Consider the following 21325-nt stretch of genomic DNA (forward strand, 5'->3'; position numbering starts at 1 on the left):
CCCTCCACGCGTTACATAATTTTTACAAGGCCACTGGCTTTAGATAAACATGTCACCTATAGCCCAGTTTTCAGTAAGAAACCTGGTAACGTTCAATTCGTGCACGCCCCGCCCTGAGCTCGAGGAGTCCCCACTCATCTTCTCTCCGGAGCAGATGAAGAAAGAGGAGGAGGAGGAGCCCCTGTGTGACGTAACTCCATCCCTCCCACCCCGTTTAAATTTACATTTTCTATGGGTCCTGACTGAGTGTATGTGGAGCCGGAGCTAACAGATTCCACAGGGAGACACACCTCAACCCCAAGAAGTGACCCGGAGACGCACCGATGTGGCTCAAACCACTTTGTCACTTTAAATATTAAACAACCCGAGTTGGACAAGTCGCGTCGGCTTCGACTTTGAGGTAGGTGTGTGTGTATGCGCGCGCGTGCGTGCGTGGCTGGAGCTCGTGCTGTTTTTCTCGTGAGCTTGCTTCACAAGTGCACTAACAAAAAAAGCGGCGCGGGTATAGCTAAGCGACCGGTTTGGGGTTTCGAAACTAGAAAGTGTCTAAGGGCAAACGAGCAAGCCGGAGAAGAGAGAGGATGAGATTGCAGAAATACAAACTCTTGTTTCATTGTCTCCTTTTGTTGCGGCGCATGACTGTAGCCGACGGGACAGTGAGGAACAAACACGTTGAGGTTGTTGTTTCCACACGCACAGACAACAGTTTGGTTTTCTTAGAGCAGGTAGCGTTTGTGGCACTTGATACTTTGAGGAAACAGCAGAGGGGAAAAGCCTTTATTATAGTTCCCCTTCTGTATCTGTGTGAACCTGTGAGGGCTTAAAATGCAACCAATGCAAAGGCTGCATATGGTACTCCTGCTTTTAAGCCAGTTCATAATCCTTTACCCCAAAACCATGTATTTTGTGTTTACAGTTTGTACCACCAGACGTTTGTTTGTTTTTTTCTCGTTGTTCCATTTTTCTTATCAGCTACCATAACCTGTACATAGCACTTCAGTATTTACTGTTGAAAGGAGATCAATCGGAGAGACCGAAGAGACCACATTTTATGGGTGACTGAATCAGTGAGTCAGACTCTGAGTGGAATGGGACAGGAGTGGTTAGGTCTAAGCACATGGCTTCATTCAGAACTGACAAACTGGCCTGTGCTGTCATCAGGCAGAACAACTGTCATGTGAGTGTGAGAGTGTCTATTTTTAAAGTGGCAACAGGTCTGCAAGTCTAAAACTTGAGGCATTTCTTTTTGATAGTGAATTATGTTTCTGTTAAATTTTAACAACAGTAAGCAAACAGGGCAAACCCCAGCTGGAGCTAGAGGGTTGAGTGTCTGTGTGTGCGCATGTATGTGTGATTGCTGGGTGGAGGCAAACTAGCAGCTTGGTAAATAGTGCAGAGTAGACCTAAGGTGAGGTAGTTTAACTCTGGCGATCTGATGTTTTAGTGAGAAGAGAGGCGATAAAAGCAGGTGGTTTGAGTGAGTTTGTCGCCGTTTAGGTGAATGGCTTCTAAGAGTGTGGTAGTGGGTGTTTGTGCTAAAGGGAGGGGAAAGTTTTGCACATGTGTTAGTCATTTGGAGGAGAGTTTGCGAAACGATTTACATCTGTTTTCTGATCTTTGAACCCCCTCCTTCCTTCTTCTCTCTCTCTCTCCTGTTTCTCTTACTAGGTCTGTCTTTGCTGTCTTCCCGTAAGAGCTGATGCCGTCACTGTGTATGTGTGCGTGTGTGTGGTGGGTGTTATAACTGAAAAGCTGCCTGCTTCATTATCATTGCACTCAAAGGAATTTAAATATGTGAATGAAATATCTGAGTTTCCATTCTATAATAGCAAGTGTCCATTAGTGGTTTGGTGCATTTCTCAGATATATCATTACAGAGTTAGAGACCATGTCAAGGAGTCAAACCGACCTCAGGAAAATAAAGGTGTTTGAGTCAGGAAAGCTCAAGCTCAGGCCTTGTTGGTGAAAACTACCTTGTACCAAATGTTTTTAAGCATTTAACCCTGTAATTAGCCTGTAAACTAAGAAAGATTTCAGAGGATCTCTAGTAAAGTCTTCAAGCATTTTTACCAAACACCACCTCACTCTGTCCAGTGCCACTTTTAACGTATGTAATATTATTTAAAGCTTTTCAAATGTGCCACAGTGCTCCTGTTTTGATGCTTATGTCATAGGAATACTTTGTTTTTCAAGATGTTTGCTAGAGTAATTTGTTTGGGTCTTTTGGTTTTGTCCTTTCCTAAGCAGGTATTAAAGAATATCAGCAAGTGTAAGGACAGTGTATTCAATCAGCCATCATCTACTAACTGCAATGATTAAATGACATTAAGCATTTGCTAAATAGTTTCCAGGCTTAAAGCCAAAATAGTTGTACTTATTCTAGTGTACTCCTCAAGGTTTAATAATAAAGTTAGTTCAGTGTCATTATATAAAATACCAAAATGTTTGGTTTGCATTAAAGGACTCCTTAAGCCTGCTTTCTTAAAATATGTTTTCTACAACTGTTTTAGAGAGCTGCTTAGCATTTTAATCTGGCTCTACAGTTTTTCAAAAACAATTTGCGCCCGTAAAGGCTGAATTAAATATTATGATGCAACATAAACACAAGTGATGCAATCCAAAAGCAGGATCGATGAAGGATCTTTCACTCGGCTGCAGTTTTGTTGCAGCGGTTTTACAGTTGGCTGTGTCACGGTTCAGGTGCCGAGTATCTTGATATAGCACTTGTGTGGCATGCACATCTGTGTGGGGGGGGGCTGTGGCAACTCAGACATGGAGAGACTTGTTTAAGCATGCTCAAGACTGATTTACTCATGAAAGACAGATTAAGGTGCATGGAAAGGAAAGCCTGAAGCAGAGACAAGTGCACACACCTACAGCGATTCTGCCTCTCAAAGAATCCCATTGATTTTCCTGCTGTTACGCCAGAGCTTCAATCACAATAAAGCACCATTACTGTGCTGACCACTTTGCATAGCATTGGAGAATGGATGGCATGCACGCTGACTCTAAATGCTTTCCTCCTTGCGGCTATATCGCGATTGGGAGTCTGAGCTCAATGTATTGGATTAAGCTCATTGTAAGCCCATATCAAGATATATGGTCCTTTCTTTAACACAAACAGGAACATAGCTACACTTCCACAGTAGAAGAGATCCCCATTCTACTAATACTTGAAAATGACTGCGATTTCAAGGTGCGTATACTTGATTTTGGAAGTTTCATCAGGCAAAAGCACAAGATCAAGACTTCTGTCTGTAAAATATGCATGTATAAATCTATTTATACAGGCCTGTATAAATAGATTTATACAGATACATTTTACTTAGGACAGGTACATTTTCTGTCATGACGAGCACACTTAATTGAATCAGAGAGAACAAAGCTCCTCATTTAGCCTGTTTTTTTGGATACCTGGGACCCTTATTGTTTCTATATGCGTGTGCCCGCACAGTCAGCTTGCACCCCTGTCTGTCTGTCTGGCTAACTAAAGATTGTCTGGTCGCTCAAGGTAACAGTTGTTTTGGGGGGTTTCTTTACTGGCATGTAAACAAAGGAGAACCTCCCAAATACTCCCTGGTGTGCCCTCCAGCCAATCAGATGTGAGATCCCAGATGGGCTCCGCCAGTAGTCGATGAGGATGGGCGTGCCTGCTCCATATGAGGAAAACAGCAGTAAAGCACAAAGCTTTGAATCTGGAGCAGGAACAGACAACAGAGCCATAACAAAGACTTCTTATTTCTTAGCCAGACAAAACAATTATATATTTTTTATTTTCCTGCATGTCTTTCACACCACTATTGAGACAGACATTGGAAATGTATTTTAAAGTGTGTGTGTGGCTCTTTCTTATGTCTCAGTAAGGAGGACCTACATGAAATGTGCGTATATCTCAGCTGTGCCTGTGGTATATAAGTCTGGATCTTATGCATGTGTTGTGATCTTCATCTCTCCACCTGTTCCCATCAGGTCTGTACATATACATACAAGAACATGTGTCAGTGCCAGTTGTGAGCATATAGGCGAGCCTTTTGTATTTGACTAACAGGTGTGACCTCAAATTGTATCCCTTCCTGAAATATGCCCTGAATGCGGTTGTCAGCAGTTTCATTTTAACCTTTTGAAGGAGGAAAAACACCCAAATGTTTCTCACTTAAATATGTCAGTGTTTGAATATATTTAGGTCTCTGTGTCCATACATGTATTTGCTGTTGTGCGTCCAAGGCGATAATCAGTGTGCAGTTTCATCACATTCCCACAGCGTGACTCAAAGTGGTGTCTGTGCCTTTTCAATCCATCCCATTCATCCTGTAATCTGCCTCACCCCGGGGGCTCAAACCGTGCAGCAACAGGAGCCACAGCATGGAACAATTTCAGTTCTGTGCTTAACAGAAACTGTCTAACTCGGCATGTTTCAGTTCAACGAGAGAAAGGTCATAGCTAAGCATAATTACATTTTTAAGTAAAATCTTAACAACTAATACATAATATTTTACCAGTATCTGCTTCATCTGATCATGTCAAGACATTTGAAAGATCAGGATACTCTTAAGAGATGGAGCTTGTGTTATCATCAGGCAAGACAAATTGCAGCTGAGACACAAAAAGGAGTGGAAGATAACACAGACAGATAAAAGAATTACAGCCACAAGAGACAACCATTTTCAAGTGCAGCTTACAACACAGCCACAAAACTACATTAACAATTGCACATACAGTTATTGCCAAAGTGTGCGCTGGGTATGCCAGTTTTGTTTGTTTTAATTGAGAACTAGAACCAGACAGGAGAAGTAAAATTATGCATGTTCCTCTACTTTGTTCTGTTCCGATAGTTGAAATTGTCTGATATAAAACAAATGCATTGGTGGGAAAGAACAGTTTAGTTCCTCATTTAGAGTCAGTATTAAAGCCTGATTTCTGAAGAAATATTTTCCAATATTGTAGTTATAATGAGAGGGTTTGACAAGCTGACATATATTGAGAGATATATTTGTTAATATATATAATAAATTAACCTATTATGCCTTTCCTAATTTTCGACCTCATGTGTACTGATGCAATAGTTGATGGGGTTTGTTTTTTTTTTTCTTCAACATGGCCATTTTTTTTTTTTTTTTTCAGATAACGATGTCCTGTTTGCAAATGATCCTTACAAGCCAAAAGCTCGGGCTTCAGACTGCTACTCTTAAATCTGTATTAAGTCACAGAGAGGGGCCATTATTCTCTTTTATTGTGATCATTTCAGACACATTGTTCTTGCTCCCAGAAAGAACTGTGTAGAGAGGGAGCTGCCCAAAGGCTGTATTTACAACAGTGGATTAACTAGGGAGCAGCACCAAGGCCCAGTTGTAAGCCCTTAGAGCAGTATAAGATAAGATAATAAGGTTTAATTTTAAACATGCAAAGCTCTTAAAAATTTTTAAAGGATACAGTATCTGCTAAGGCGCTTATTTATTTATTTATTTTTTTGTTGAGATAAAACCAAAATATTTGTGGCTCTGTTGTAGATTATTGTATATGGAGCATAAATATGCTTTCTAACTCTAGTTTGTTTGCAGTAAGCCCATATAAGCTGTTGTATCAAGTGGAAGATTTATCAGACCAATACAAAGAAGCTATTGATATTTTGTAAACTGGAGTAGAAGCCAAACAAAAATAATGTATTTACAGTAAGTATCAAGTTGCCAAAGAGAGTAACAGTAACTCAAATGCCCTGATTGAACCCTTTGGCTGGGAGGCGTATTGGTGATTTTTGTTGTCATTGTAACAGCCTGGTACTGACTTGATGCCTCCAGTGTTTTTCAAGCACCCGACGTGCACAGACACATACTGCATAGCACAGCTCATGCCTTTGTCACATGATGCACATTATCCTTTCCTTGTGTGGGTGTTTTCTCCATGTTTGCACATCTGTGGTTTATGAACCCTAAAACCCAGATTGTAAATTCCCATACCCCTGCATCTCCCAAGTGACATCATTGTACTGTGGGAGCGGTCCGGGTGCTTTTGGAGGTCAGTACATGATGAGGCCCCTAAATTCCCCTGCTATAGACCCCCACCCCAAGGCAGAAAACACAAAACAGATCTCAACCCCCAAACTCGGAATACATTTGAGGAGCCCTTTTCAATCTCACTGTATGTTTCTTCTTTGTCGTACTTGGCTAAATATATAATCGCTCCAAAGTTGCCGTGTCTTCACCACTCTGCTCTCTCGGTAGCAATTGTGTGGCACCCTTTCTGACATACCCAGAGTCGTTGGTCTAAGCTGAAACTCTTGATGCGGGTGGCAAGAGTGGTATTTGCATTGAGCTCAGACAAAATCATGCCAGTGGCCATCTTTTCTTCTTATCTTACTGGCTCCTTTGCAATATGATGAGCACTACCTAGATAGTCATTTGAACTCAAATGATTTTACCTACAAATGCAAATACACAAAAAAAAACACACAAAAAATAAATGTGGGTATGTGGTATGTGTTTCAAGATGACAGCTTGAACGTGTTTGTAGGTACAGGAGAGTAAGCACGCTTGCCACAATGACTTATTCGTTGTCATGTGGTAAGGCTGTGAATTATCACGTCTGTACAGGGAGCCCATACGGGAAATTATCTCATGGTCACTGGTAGACCGTCAACTCTGTGATTCACTTTTTCAGTCACTTTCTCTTCACACTCACACACAGGGCCATGCTATCCCACCCCCATCCTCCCTCAGCTGTCCGTTAAAAGCCCATCTATCTCTGCGTTTTAATTAGGGCCTCCCCTATTTATGGCTGAATGGCCGCTTCATTAACAGAGAGGCTAGGAGATTCACATCCGGATCTGTACAGCTTGTGACACACAGCAAGGCGAGAGAGTCTGTGTGTGTGTGTGTGTGTCTGTGTGTGTAAGAGGGACAGAATGGGGTGTGGGGGTTGCTTCAGGGGTATTGATGACGTAATTTCCCCTGAGGGGTGGACCTCCCATCTGTGAGTGGAATATAGAGGATTTGTCCAAAGTAAAAGCAGACTATATGGGACAAGGAAGCAAGATGTATAGATTAAATGTTAATTTTTTTTTTATGGCCACAATCATATGCATCTTATTAAATGTTAATGTGTTGTTGTTGTTGTTTTTCTTTAGCTCATATGAATCTACAATCAACATATGTCAGTATATATGAATATATGGCCTGAATAGCAATTAATATTCAGATTCTTTATTGTATTTAACCAAGAAACACAAAGTCAAACAATACACAGGCTTGGCTCTTCCTAAAATTAGATCCCCTTTTTTTTTTTTTTTTTTACATAAGCTGCCAAAGCCTACATCAAAACTGGATGCTAAATCTCAGATCAGTGCTTTTCTTAAGCCTAACCCCTGTGTACCTTTGTACTGGAAATTGCAAGGGGGGGATCTTGGCTCACACATGCTGTAGTGGGTGTGGTCAGCTATGTGTTCACTACCAATGACAGTTGATTGCCCAACCCCACCCTGTGGTGTGCAGATCTCTGGATGGTCTGTGCCTGTGTCCTAGAAGGAGAACGGTGGGGTCAGATGGCAACGCAGGCCACCAGCTGCTCTCCTTGCCTTCATTTTCTGTCTCTAAAGCTGCACCAGGAAGAGGGCCGTTTGTGACTCATGAAAAGCTAAACCATGTCATCGTTCAGTATGGCTGTCAGTGTCTTTGCATGCCCTATCTTGTTAGTCATGCTGATAGTCATCTACTTTTTCTTTGCTCCTTAATCATGTTCACATCACTAACAATCCCCTTCATTTGTCTGTTTTTTGTTTTGTTTTGTTTTTGTGTTTTTTTTCTTAGAGTATCCACAGTATTGTTTTCCCGGCCAGCTTAACATCCCCTTCCATGCTCATTACTGTGCTCTGTTTTGTTTTTATTCTTTTAATGGATGCACATATGTGCGTAAGGTAAGGACTAAGGGTGAATATGCAGGCTCTAAATTAACTGAAAGAAGCTATTTCTGAACCCAACTCAAGAGTCTGATGGCTTTTGTTGTAAGTAACACATTTTTACATGATGCAGTTTTTTCCCATTGTTTTCCCAAAGCTAACAATTTAAGCCACATTAACATTGTTTTTAAGGCTTTAATTCAGTGCTAAAATTATTTTAATGTTCTAGCGTCTTCACAAGTCCTGCATCACAGTGCTGTGTCACTAAATTGTGGGTGGTGGCTGATCGCCATGGCAACTTAGAGGCTGTTGAGAAATGAGTCCATATAATGAATGTAAGTCTGTGTGCGTGTTAGCTCATATAGCAAAGCTGGCCATGATGATGCAATTCCTTGGCACAATGCTGGCACTCTAGTCGTTCTATCAGCTCTAATGCAGCCTGCCACTGTGGACTACACTTTCTCACACAGTGCAAACACATTGAACTGCTTCCTCTTTTTTAAAAAAAATAAAATAAAACGACAACAAAAGCAAAACAAGTATCGCTTTTATACAGTGAGAAGAACGAACTTGTGTCAGCAAGATGTGAGTAAGTGTGTGTGTGTGTGTGTGTGTTTAAGCCTCCTCGTGGTTTTAACCTTGTGCACTACTGTTTATCTTTTTGTTGGCATTTTTCCTCACTTAATCAATCAGATATTCCCTGTTACTTAATCCAGAAGTGTGATTACCTACAACACAAGAACAGCTCATGAGGACAGCTGGGAGAAAGAAGTTTCTTTTTCCGCTTTTGCTTTTCTCCTTTCCAAGACTCTGTTCTGACCCAGTTTTCTGTTTCTTCTCTAGTTCCCATTGTTTTCACCAACTTTTTTTTTCTGTCTCATTTTATTGCTGGATGCTCGGATATTTTGAATCATATTAGTACTGCACGCTCTCTCCTGGACATCTTGGGGAATGGAGACTCATTATCTGTGTGTGTGTGTGTGTGTGCGCCTGTCTCAGTAGTAAGGGTGTGTCTCCAAAACCAATAAACACAGAGGGATTTAATGGGATTCTTGAAAAAGCAGAAAGTGCTTTTTTTTAAAAAAAAAACTGTGTGTTGTTGTTGTTATTATTATCGTTATCTTGAGATGTGGTGGAGTTGGAGGTGCACATATTAACACGTGCAATCTACTACATACATTTTAGTGGCTGTTAGTGACAATGTTATTTCATTTTTAACCCCACCGATGGGCAAAGCAGCTGCAGTCAGAGGGATCTTAAGGGACAACATGTTAACTTGTCTGTACCCATCTTAGATTTTAGGTGTGCAACTGTAACATGTAGCTTTTTTTTTTTTAAAAAGAAGCCAGAAGGAGCAAATAAACATGCAGAACCACCGGTGATCAAGCTGACTTTAAGCAGTCCTCGAACTTGAGGTTGTAGGTCCCTTTTGAACTCCTTATGTTACTTCCCCTCTCCCCGGGGGCAGAGAGGAAGCAGGAGCAGATGTGTTAAACGGACACTGTGACAACACTGCCAGTCTGTAAGTTCCTGTACCCGTCCAACTCAGCATTAACAGAAGCCACCCTTTGATGTGCCCATCATGTGCGGGTTCACGCAGCTCCTGATTACAGCATCACGCAGTTCTTCCCCTTCTCACATTTACAATCACTATCACTATTTCCTGTTCCAAAAACAAATGCACTTTGACTGCCAGGTTCCTCACAATATTAGAGTCAGTGATGTCTGTGAAAGTAGTGGTAAACTAAACTAGTGACCAGTGTTATTTATGTTGCTTTTCTAAATTAGTTATATGCATAGGTTTGTGATGGCTACATGGGTTGGTAAACACAGGGTTACTCATCTGAGATTAGAAGGAATTGTTTACAACCATGACAACCAGGCAGGAAAACTGTACTATTACCAGCATATCGTATAATATTCTTCAAGGATGTTTCTGTATCATTTCTCTCTCTCTTTGTTCTGCACCCAGTGCAGCCACACACTAGGTGTTTATCCCAGGCTTCTTTGTTATGTAACTGACATCATTTAGCTCCTGGGGATGCAAAAATATCGACCTCTAGTGGTGACTGTAACTCATTGCGTCAATGCTTTTGAATGCATGTTTTGCCATTGTGTCTGGCACATGCAGTGTGATGCGTCTTTGGAACAAGTAACTGTGATTGGCTGTAAGATCAAAAGCAGCATTCTTTAGTCCTTATCAGTTGAAGAAACACCTGATTATGAGTTTGAGCCATTCGTCAGACCGGGAAACCATGACTTTGTCTGAATATACCATTCAATAATCATTTAGTAGTCGAGTAATTAATAACTTTACAGTTTTAAAGCTAACAGAGGTCGTAAATACATATTGTATTAATAAAGGTAAAAAGTAAAGATAAAGGTAGCATGAAATTTGATAAGTGAAACATTGTGCATAGTCATAAACTGCCAGAGGTGTGTATTAAAAGTGAATGGAACAATGAAGGTAAGGGAGGGGGCAGAGAGAGAGGGAGAGTGAGAGAGAGGGGGCGAGCGAGCGAGGGAAGGAGGGTTTGTGTGAGCTTAGCTGTAAAACAGACTTTGAACTCCAACCAGCTCAGTAGCAGACAGCTGTGCAGAACAAAGCACGACTCCAGCACGAGGCTTTACGAGATACCAATTAAAAAAGAGAGCCAGAGAGGGAAAGAGGACAGCGTGTTTTAATAGCTTTTCTTGGAGAATACATCCCAAATCAAAATAACAGAGATGGCTACAATGTTCAGATACCCCGTCTTTCCTCATCTGCAGGGTGAGTTTATCATTTCATTTTCAATTTATGTAATTCTTTTGCTTTAATTCAAACAGTAGCTCAACAGTGAAGTAGTGAGTCCTTTTTATTTTAGCTTGCAGAGTCGGTGTTTTAAAGAAACACAAGTATCACTCAGTGCATTTGTTGTATGTTTGTCATGCGGTTGGATCCTGGGATTTTTATGCGCATCGTTCCGAAGTTCCTGATTAGTCATTCTTTGAAGTGGAGCACGTGAGCCGTGAGTTCAGATAGGTAGATCGATAACAGTAACTGCTATAAAAGGTATGGTGTTACATGCATACATTGCAACTTGTGAGAGATATTGATCAAACTTGGAGTAAATCACAGCTTTAACTAGAGCACTGCTAAATGAAGAAATAAGTAAAAATATACACCGTGCTGACCCTGAGTACCCCCTGCTATTTCTGTACCGTAGTTTATAATGGTTCATAATGAGGGTTTTTGACATGCTGGTTGTGTGTATGAAAATAGGTGAACACTCCATTCGCAACTGTTGCTAGAAATTTCTACTTTATAGTTTCTGCTCCTTCTGTAAAGTTGACCAAAGCAAACATCTGTTCACATCTGGAGGAGTTCACAGATGTGACTTGGTTTTATTTCAAGCCCACAGACAGCTGTAGGCTGATTCTCTGGGCTAATTCTGTGCTTTAGTAGTTTCTGGAATATTTACATGACACTGTGTGTCAGAAAGATATTAGGCTTTTAAGGGCTGTACCCATTACTGTCCCTTCATTAATATGCATATGTTTCTTATATCATCCATCAAGGGGATGAAATGTTCCTCTTCACTCAGTGTGGAACACTTACGTAATTCCAGTGCTGAGTCCCTTCATCACTATAGAGACCAGTGAAAAACCCTGAGCTCATGCCAGAGTATCTGGCAGATGCTCATATCCTGATTTGCAAATCAGTCTCTCTTTTTTTTCTCTTCCCCCCCCCCCCCCCCCCCCCCCCTGTTGATTTAGATCCCTGTGATCCTGGTTTGTCGCTGTCAGCAGGGAGGAGTGTCATGGCGGAACCGGACTATATGGACGAAGACTGTGATGAGCTCATCAAGCCCAAGAAACTGATCAACCCAGTGAAAAGCTCCCGTAATCACCAGGACTTGCACAGAGAGTTGCTCATGAACCAGAAGAGGTCAGCAGATAGAAAAATACCTTGAATCTCACTCCTAGCTGTCACTTGGTGACCACATGTGGTAAATCCAAAACATTTTTTCAGAGAGATTATTTACCTCCCTTTTGTTGATACCAACAGCAAGATTATATTTTAGAACGGCAGTTAAGTGTTAAACAAAGATAGCTGCACCCCTATGCCTTTAATAGTCATAGCCATAAAGCAATATTTAAGATTTCCTTATGTTTAATACTGCTAGTATCAAGATAGATAATACTTTATAGTGAGAGGCCACTGAAGTCCAATAGTTTCTAGAACGACAATAAAACATCCCCGTTTGTTTCTGGGTGTAACACAAACTTGTGATAAGAAGGAACGGTTCCACATTCAGGATAATTTAGTTTTATCTTCACTAATGGAGGATGAGTGAATCCAGTAACTTTGCCACTTTCTGCTAATTCCTTTTTGTATCCATGTCAACGACACTGATGCTACCGTATGCCACTGCTGTCAGTGTGGTTGACTTCACTGGTCCATCTAGTTCCCAGCAGCAGTGTAATGTGAGGCTTGGGATATAAAACATTTCATAGAAGCTATTATATATAAAACCTTTGGCAAATATTGGTTATGTAAAAGTCAGAGATATATGCCATGGAGGAAAATCCAGTCGTGGCTACTGATATTACATGAAACAAAGGATTTTATGGGTCTGTAAGTCTCTGAGCATCAATCAGTGTATGCATACGTTTATATCTTAGCATGTTTAAATGCACATACATACTGGGGCCCATGATTGCCCTTTCAAACTCGATGTTTGTATTTTATCACACCATACAGTGCCAGCAGCTTTGTGCCTGAACTATAAATAGCTCTGTAAACACGCATGCTGGTGACAGCTGTTACATCACAGCAGCAGTTCTCCGGTCTGTCTTAAACCAGAGTGTAATGATTAAAGCAGGGCATTTAAGAATCAGCAGGAAACGGGCCAAAGAGAAATGAAATTCTAAAAAAAATAGAAAATAAAAATTTTCGGCTCAAACTGCTGCAAAATATTGCTTCTAATAGTCTAGACAGAGGATTTTGACAAGCATCAACCAGCTTTAAGGGGGAATAAACTTTAATGATTGTGCTTTTATCGTGTGCTGAGGTATAGAAAGCTGGCCTGCAAAGTGGATTAGTCACAGTGATGAAAGTGGGATGGTTGGATGAATGCATGGATGGATGCTTGTAACGGAGAGGAAAAAAAATATGTTATGTAACAGAGATTACAAAACTGTCTCTAGCTGAGGGCCTTTCTCTGCCTTGGCTACCTTAACTGTAATGGCACCTTCCTACACAAACAAAGGAATTTGAGAAATTCAGCCACCATGACTGGCCAGGCATTCGATCAGATGGAGGTAGTGATGTGTGGGATTTTGAACACACATTCCTCTCAGTCTGCCTGAGGGCATGCATTTGGTGGTGGGGTGTGTGCATAGGTCAGTTATTATGTAAACACTGCCCACGGTGAGAGAAGAATGAAGTCAGCATCTTTGTACTGTAGCCTGTCTTACTGCTGTCGCCGACCTTGGCGTCCACCCCTTCTGCGTGAGGGTACTTAAAATCAGCCCACCCAGTCACATCTTGGGCCTTCTGCCCTGCTTCAGCTCACTAAGAGCTTTCTAAGACCCTTACTGACGCAAAACAGGGCATTTAACTGAAGCAGTGACTCTTGATAAAACAGACCCTTGTTGTAAATTAACTCCCACTGCTTTTTGGAACACGGTGAGCTCAGTTATGTAATCGTCTTGATTTAATAATGCATGTAATTAAGGCAGTGCTGTTGCTAAAATGTATCCAGGTAAGGGACGCTGTGTTTTCTTTGAAGACCATCTGTGGCCTGTGTAGATTCAGGCTGTCATAGTGAAAGAAAAATCAGTTGGAGTGTTGGGTAATCTGCATTAAAGGTTTTAAAAAATTAAATCAGTAAAGGGCATGGAGATTGGATTTTTGACCAGGCACAGTATTTTTTTCCCCCTTCTACTGTGCCACTTTATTTGGCCTTAATCCTTTGATCTTTATTAGTTTTTGTCTGTTTATAGATGACTTCAATCCATCTGTTCTTAAATATCCCCACGTCCCAAACTTGCTGTTACCCCCTCAACCCCAAACAACATGTTTTTGTTTTTGTTTTGTGTGTGTGCATTTTTTTTTTCTTGTCATGATTTTGGAAGAGCTTAGCAGATTACATAATATTTTGCATCTTTGCTCCTCAGGCTTTCACTTTACTGAGATGTCTTCACCGAGTTGTGTAACAGTCCCACTGGTTTTGCAGTGACTTAAGACATTTTCCGTGTGTGCCGTATGCTTCCCTGCAATCATTCTTGATACTAAAAGACCAAAAAAAAGGCAACTGGGAAAGAAATAAACAGCCAAGTTCTCACCCATGGTTTCAGCCCACTCTTTCAAAGTCATTTCCTGTGCTGGCAAAAATCATCTTATGCAATTCTTTTTGATGCAGAGCAATCTGCGATTTGCTGGGAATCAGAACTTTCCTGTAACACGATTGCCGTGTTTAATCCGAAAGTCTAATACTAATCTGCATGTCAAAACAGAATAAGGTCATATATTACGCATGAATTTGCATGCCAGTCTCCTTCTGAATGAGGCTTTGCAGTGACATCAGCATGTGTTGATTGAAGCTGACATGCTGTTTCATTGATGGATTCTGCACAGGGGTCTGGCTCCTCAGAACAAACCTGAGCTCCAGAAGGTTCTGGAAAAGAGAAAGAGGGACCAAGTTCTCAAGCAACAGAAGGAGGAGCAAGAAGCCCACAAGAAGAGGAGTGACTTGGAGATAGAGCTCATGAAAAGACAACAGAAACTAGAGCAGGTAAATGATTGATGGACATTGTGTCATTTACACGCTCATAAATCCCAACGTGTACAATGGCTTTTTCAAAACTTTATCTGAGTTGCTAAGCTGTCTGTATGTGTTTTGGAAAAACTTGAGTTTCGTGTAAATGTAAATGTGAATTTAATGTCTTTATTCCTGCAGCTTGAACTGGAGCAACAGAAAATTGAGGAGGAACAGGAGAACACCCCCGAGTTTGTGAAGATGAAAAGCAACCTGCGCAGGACCAAGCAGGAGACCGACGGGGAGGAACGAACCACCTAAAAAAAAAAAAACATCAGGGGTGGCTGGGTCTGGCTGACTGTGCATATTTTTGTGAGCACAGAGGCAACAGGAGTGTGTGTACAAAGGAGAGAGAGTGTGTTGTGTCTGTGGTACACGGTGGTGACCATGATCTTGGACCTGGCTTTCCCAACCTAGCTGTTCCTTCGTGCAGTGAGGAGAGAGACTTTAAAGAATAAAGACCCCCCTCGGTTTGCCTGCAATGGACCGCCAGTACCCATACCCACCCAGCAGCACACAGCACCCCCCACAGGAGGACCTAACACATGTTACATGATTTTTTTCCACAAGGGCGAGCAAGCTTTCAAGGAGCTCTGAGGGAGATGCGACCAAACACACACACACAGACACACACACACAGGAGTATTTGTCCCCTATGTTTTTCGCTCCTTTCTCCACAGCAAGCTCTCATTTCTCTTTACTGTTATTGATGTTGTCATTGTTATTGTTGTTGTTTTTTGTTTTGTTTTGTTTGTTCTCACATTCAGAATCAAAAAAAGGAAAAGTGGACACTGGATGGACTCTTGAAGCTGTGTAATGTAAAAGCCAAACAAATGTGCTTTTATTATTTATGTTTGTAGCTTTTAGCGCTGGTATAGGGGAGGACACTTTTAGTCATTCTGTTTTGTTTTGGGGTTTTTTTTGTTTTTTTTGTTTTTTTTTTTTAAGTTTGTTTTACTGCATAGTATATGAAGCCAGAACAGGACAAAGGGAGTGCGTGGTTGTGTGAAACACTCGAATTCGCTTTATTTTTTTAAATTGTACACATGCCATTTCCTCAGCTAATGCAATTTTGAGCAATAGTAAAACTCCCAGGCATGAGAGTGACTTTTCTTTATATATTCTGTTGTTTTTGTTTTGTTTTGTATGAATAAAAGTGTTACTTAATAAATAATTTAAGTTTTGTGAGGCTGGTCAATCAGAATAAGCCCTGAGGTGTGTGTGTGTGTGGGGGGGGGGGGGGGGGGTGTTTGTTTATAAACAAACATTTGGATGAAGCCAGGAAATAAACTTGAATGTGTTTACACATAATCCACCCATCATAAACAGATCTGATATCACCACGGCTCCTGAAATAACGCCCTGATAAACTTCTTGGAAGCTTATCCTTATCATCAGCAAAACCATAGATATTAGATATGTTAAATTAGTTGGGCGTGTTCCAACAAAACGAAACAAAAAACGACCCTACTTTGGGCATAGAAATTTACATGCAGTATTATTCTGAGTGTGAAATCCTGGTGATACTCACAGAAAGAAGCAGATATTTGCCAGTATATCCCAGTATTTCTCTCTAAAACCTTCTTTTCATATTTTTTTTTTATATTTTAATTTGTTGCTGCTGAATATGTGGGCTTTTGTTTTCCAATTATTTCCAAGTGAAATGTGTTGAGGAAATAGCAAGGCATGTCTTAGAACAGTCTCATATTAAAAGGTCTAGATCTTTAAGTCACTGATTTGAATGTTTATTTAACTTATACTTCAATTAATGTCTAAATCTTGAGCATTGCTAGAGCAGCAAAGTATATAAAAAGTATTGGGACATAACCTACAATCCATTATTTGAGTCACTGTAAAGTAATGGTGTATGTGTATTTTATTATATTTTTGACACTTAGATTTTTAAATCAGTATAACTTCCCTTGGCTTTGCTGACAGTAATTTCGGCGTTGTACTGGAAAGATCAACTAAAATAGTTGGAAATATAAAAAGTAGTACACCTTCCACTTTATCACCAAGGTAATGTTAGACTTTATTTTACTGAGTTATTCAGCCACATGGGAAAAAACAACTCAGAAACAAAAATTTATTTTTCCTTTTTTAATATTAGATGATCTTTGAAGCTGAAACATGTCTTAAATGGTATAAAACTTTCAAACTGCCAAGAAATTTATTTTAAAATAATGCAGCATCGATTCTAAGTCAGTTTCCATTTCCATCTGTGGCAACTTTTAAAAAAAATCAACAGGGGTAGAAGTAATTTACTTTGGGCTTGAGTTTGGCATTTCTTTATTTTTTAAGAAATTTATTGCTAGTTAAATTATAATAATAGTTTTTATAATAGCAAACCGAGCGCTCGAGAGGATCAATAACGATGATCGGTGGAGGGCAGTAAAGCGCCACTGATACCTCTCATATCAATGAAGAAGAAACATGCTCTCATCAGTGAGCGACAAACATGGCTGCCTGTTGGCTACTCCGTTCCCTCTCTTCCAACTTTTCTACAGTTTTGCCTTTACTCGCTCGTTCAGCGTCGCTTTCTCCATTGCAGCTGGCATCTAAGCCTTATTTTGGAAGAACGCTAGCCTCTTCTAGCCGGTTATCAGCAGGTATTCGACTATGCATGTCTTGTATTAGATAACATTAGCGACAGAAAGGACACGATAGCTGCAGCGTGTTTGAGTGTTTCTGTCATACTCGTCGAGGACTTCAAAATCCTCGCTAAGTTCTGAGTATGTTGTGTTATCTTGCAGCGCTTAAATTCACAGACAAACACGAATGGATTCGTGTGGAAGACGGAATCGGGACGGTCGGGATCAGCAACTTTGCACAAGTGAGTATTCCACCTTTGCGCGTGCACTTCACAGACCGGTGCCAAAATGTGATTTCCGGAATTTGCCAGAAAAAGAAGGAAAAAAAGATGATTACTGGTGTTGTCTTAATAAATTATCAACTGATAGTTGATTTCAGAGTTTTATGTGTAATGTGTTTAATTGTATTGGTAAATAGACTTTATATGTTATATATGAAAAATAAAGAAATGGCCTGTTTCGCGAGTATCTTTATGGCTCTGCATTATTCTATCTACATTATAATCAATCCAGTCCTTTTTTGGCCACACAATATCTTTATAATAGTGTTATTTTTAATGCTGCTTGGCCAGATCTCTCTCTTTAAAAATTGACATTTTTATATGTCAAGAGACTTTTTAGCTGGATAAGTAAATGCTATGTAAAAGTCACTTTGTCACAAACTGGTTTATATCATTCTTTAGAGATATGGTTGGCATACGTTTCATGTCTAGGCTGACAATGTTTTGGTAAATCACTCAAATCACTTTTTGAGACAACACTGATTAAAACTGCTATCAATGATTTGATGGCTTACAGTATGTGAAACATATTTCTCTTAAATGTTATCATTGTGTTTTGAAATAAACAGTCCAGTAGCAGTAGAAGCTGCACTCAGTTTTTGGCAGAGGGACTTGTATGTGTCCTTTGTTTGTTCAGGTGTTTCATTAACATTAAAAATGTCTTTTTAAAAGCTATTTTAAGTGGCCAGAAGAGACTGGGTTTATTATTGTGTAAAATACACAGTAGGTAGGTACAATAATATAATCATAAAGATACTTGTTATTTCTTTATTTCATATGTAGATTATGCGGAGTGCAGCCTATTTTTCAATATAAGCAAATATATTAGACATAAAAACATAATCTTTTTTTTTTATGTTTGCAGGTGATGACTTTTTAGCACAATGGCGCTGAAATATGTGCACATGCAAGGCAGATCCAAGATTTAAAGCTCTTTTATTATGCAAGCTAATTAAGGCAATGCTCCCTCACATGGCCCCCAAAAAACTTAAATAACATATATTTACTGACATAAATATAAAGTACAGTTTTTAAACTGGCATTTATTTAAAAGTTTAGAAAGTATATGTAGGACTGACAGTTGTCATTACATTTCTTGTGTGTGCACAACACTCAAACACCAGATAGCAGTGACTCAAATGTAAACACAGACATCCCTTTCCACAACATTTAAATGAAACGCAAATAACTGTTTTGTTTTGTTTTTTTAACATCATACTCTGGTTGTCCTGGCTAAATGTTTTCCCTAACCGCTTGCAGGAGGCATTGGGAGATGTAGTTTATTGTGGACTGCCAGAGGTGGGGGCACAGCTGGCTCAGCAAGGTATGATGTTTGCTGAATAATAGTGAATATTATTAAGATGGGTATAAAGCTTGATCTCATGCATGTCATCGCTGGATTTAGAGTCACCACAATGCAGGAAAGTGGATGGCCTCTTGTCCCTCATGACGTACTTTCTGAAATTTACTCCTGCAGATGAGTTTGGAGCTCTGGAAAGTGTAAAGGCAGCCAGCGAGCTTTATTCTCCTTTAACTGGAGAAGTTGTAGAGATCAACACGCTACTGGCAGACAACCCTGGTCTGGTCAATAAATCTTGCTACAAAGATGGTAAGTACACACATAAACGTCACAGTGCAGTTAGTGGAGGGTACTCTGGTGTATGTATGAGACATTTTAGATTAATGCAAGAGCTTAAATAGAATTAACCAATGACATTACTCTTTGTGGTTTGTCACAACATTGGCATTTTCTTTCGATTGGTGCATTTTTTTTCTATATAGATCACTGCTAAAACCTAATGTTTTTTTTTTAACTGTTTTATCACCCAGTATAATACGTGGCAGTAAGCTATGAGGTTTAATCTCTGGACAGTAGATGGCAGTAATACAACACAACATAACAGTGAAGACAGGGTCTACATTAAGGCCATAAAGCTGGAGCTGTTCTATTGTTACATTACATTATATTTCATTAAAATGACCCTTCATTGCACATTTTCTAACTAACATCTGAATATTTGATGTCCAGAGACATTGTATGTTTCAATCTCTTTTCCCTCACTGCATTCATTCCATTTTATTTAAGTTAATTACTAACCCATCACAATTACCTTTATGGCCTTTGGTAGTAATGCACTGCAGAATGTTAAAATAACCTTTCACTTATAACATTCACTCACAGTCTGAAAGCAAAACATAAGCTGTTCACTCTGGTGGACTATTTTACTCAAGCAAAAAAAAGTGTGTGTGTGTGTGTGTGTGTGTGTGTGTGTGTGTGTGTGTGTGTATATATATATATATATATATATATATATATATATATATATATAAAAAAAACAGTGTCAGTGACATTTACAAACATTTTCTCTTATAAGGTTTTTAGCTTATATCTTTAAACAATGCAAAGAACAAAATATACTCATATTTTGTGTAGTTATTTTGTTTTGTTTTTTCATGTGAAGCATTTAATGCTACAAGTACTGAAACCAGTGTGCATCTTTGAATCAGAGCTTAGCTTAACTTGATTTTTACACATCTATTATAGGTTGGCTCATGAAGATGAGCATTTCCAAACCTGCCGAGCTTGACAGTCTAATGGATGAAGCTGCATATGAGAGATACATCCATTCTATTGAGGACTGACATAACACCTTTCTGTATGTGCTGTGCACCTTCCCTTTTTCTCACAACACTGGCAGAGAGAGGTGCACAATATGTGCCTGTCCGTTAAAACGCAATACATAGCATTCTCCAGTGGAGCTCTGTAGCTCCAGGCTACTGATCTGTCAGTGCTGTAGAGCTGTGAACTTTAGAATTTCTTTACAGACTTAATTTAGGGGACCTTCCAGCCTGCATTGACCTAATATCCATTGTTGGTTTCTTAAAGCATCAAACCACCAAAAGGTGGAAGAGACTGAGACTAGAATAAAATAGTTACAAATCATTTCAGTGAAGGACTTGAAACTCTGTCTTGGGACACTGTTTGACTTAAAAAGCACTTTTGTCTTTATGGTATTAATTATTTTGATCTTCACTGCATGTATAAGGGTTAAACTGTGGACAGAGGACCTGTGTAATAAAAAATAAATAAACATTTCCTTAAAAAGTCTCTTTTCTTTGTCATTTATTTCTGAAATTTTTATGTTTTATATACGGCTTAAAGAAAAAATAAATCGCACTAATATAAATATATGTATATACACCGCATTCCAAATTATAATGCAAATTGTGTTTAAGTGTCATAAAGATTAGTTGTTTTTCAATTAAACCCATGGATGGAATTGTGTCTCAGGACTCTTTGTATCATTGAAATCAATCTTGGACACTTATGATCATTAGTTTGCCAGGAAGAGAATAAAGATATGATGCACCAATGCAGACCAGTTCATTGCTATTAAGAAGTTTGACAATAACCATATCCAACTTCTTAATAGCAATGAACTGGTCTGCATTGGTGCATCATATCTTTATTCTCTTCCCCCTCCTGCCCCCCCCCCCCCCCCTCTTTCTTAAATAGATAACTATCATATCTGATATCATATCTCACAGTACAATAATATTGAATGGGTTGCATTGTTGTATTTTGTCATGTTTCTCAGGTCTTTGTCTGAATTTCTACGAACATTATTGCTAAGGATTGTCTTATTGCATTGGAGTCACACTGGGTTAAATATGTACACTTGGGTTTTAAGGGGTATTTATTATTTTCTTCTTTTTTTTGGGTTGTATGGAAGCCCCAAACGCAATTTCATTGTTCTTGAC

The 21325-nt window shown here is 39.6% G+C and overlaps 2 protein-coding genes across 3 annotated transcripts; both read left to right on the forward strand.

Moving 5' to 3' along the window:
• Positions 1 to 230: 230 nt before the first annotated feature.
• fam107b (family with sequence similarity 107 member B) lies at positions 231 to 15874 on the forward strand. Of its 2 annotated transcripts, none has more exons than XM_085412079.1 (4): positions 231 to 400; positions 11645 to 11816; positions 14511 to 14667; positions 14833 to 15874. In XM_085412079.1, exons 2-4 carry the CDS (start codon positions 11689 to 11691, stop codon positions 14950 to 14952), a joined length of 405 nt encoding a protein of 134 aa, XP_085268205.1. In that variant the 5' UTR covers positions 231 to 400; positions 11645 to 11688; the 3' UTR covers positions 14953 to 15874. The 2 variants fall into 2 exon arrangements, with proteins under 2 accessions (XP_085268205.1, XP_085268204.1); XM_085412078.1 differs by lacking the exon at positions 231 to 400 and adding an exon at positions 10468 to 10658.
• Positions 15875 to 17124: 1250 nt separating this feature from the next.
• On the forward strand, positions 17125 to 20672 carry LOC146664794 (glycine cleavage system H protein, mitochondrial-like). Its single transcript, XM_085412080.1, has 5 exons — positions 17125 to 17300; positions 17445 to 17524; positions 18824 to 18887; positions 19041 to 19172; positions 20109 to 20672. The coding sequence occupies exons 1-5, from the start codon at positions 17150 to 17152 to the stop codon at positions 20204 to 20206; spliced, it is 525 nt and encodes a 174-aa protein (XP_085268206.1). The 5' UTR covers positions 17125 to 17149; the 3' UTR covers positions 20207 to 20672.
• Positions 20673 to 21325: the final 653 nt, after the last annotated feature.

The sequence above is a fragment of the Rhamphochromis longiceps genome, linkage group LG7 (genome assembly GCF_057381845.1).
Source record: "Rhamphochromis longiceps isolate RC_006_pf linkage group LG7, R_longiceps_female_GT1.1, whole genome shotgun sequence".
NCBI classification, from domain to species: domain Eukaryota; kingdom Metazoa; phylum Chordata; class Actinopteri; order Cichliformes; family Cichlidae; genus Rhamphochromis; species Rhamphochromis longiceps.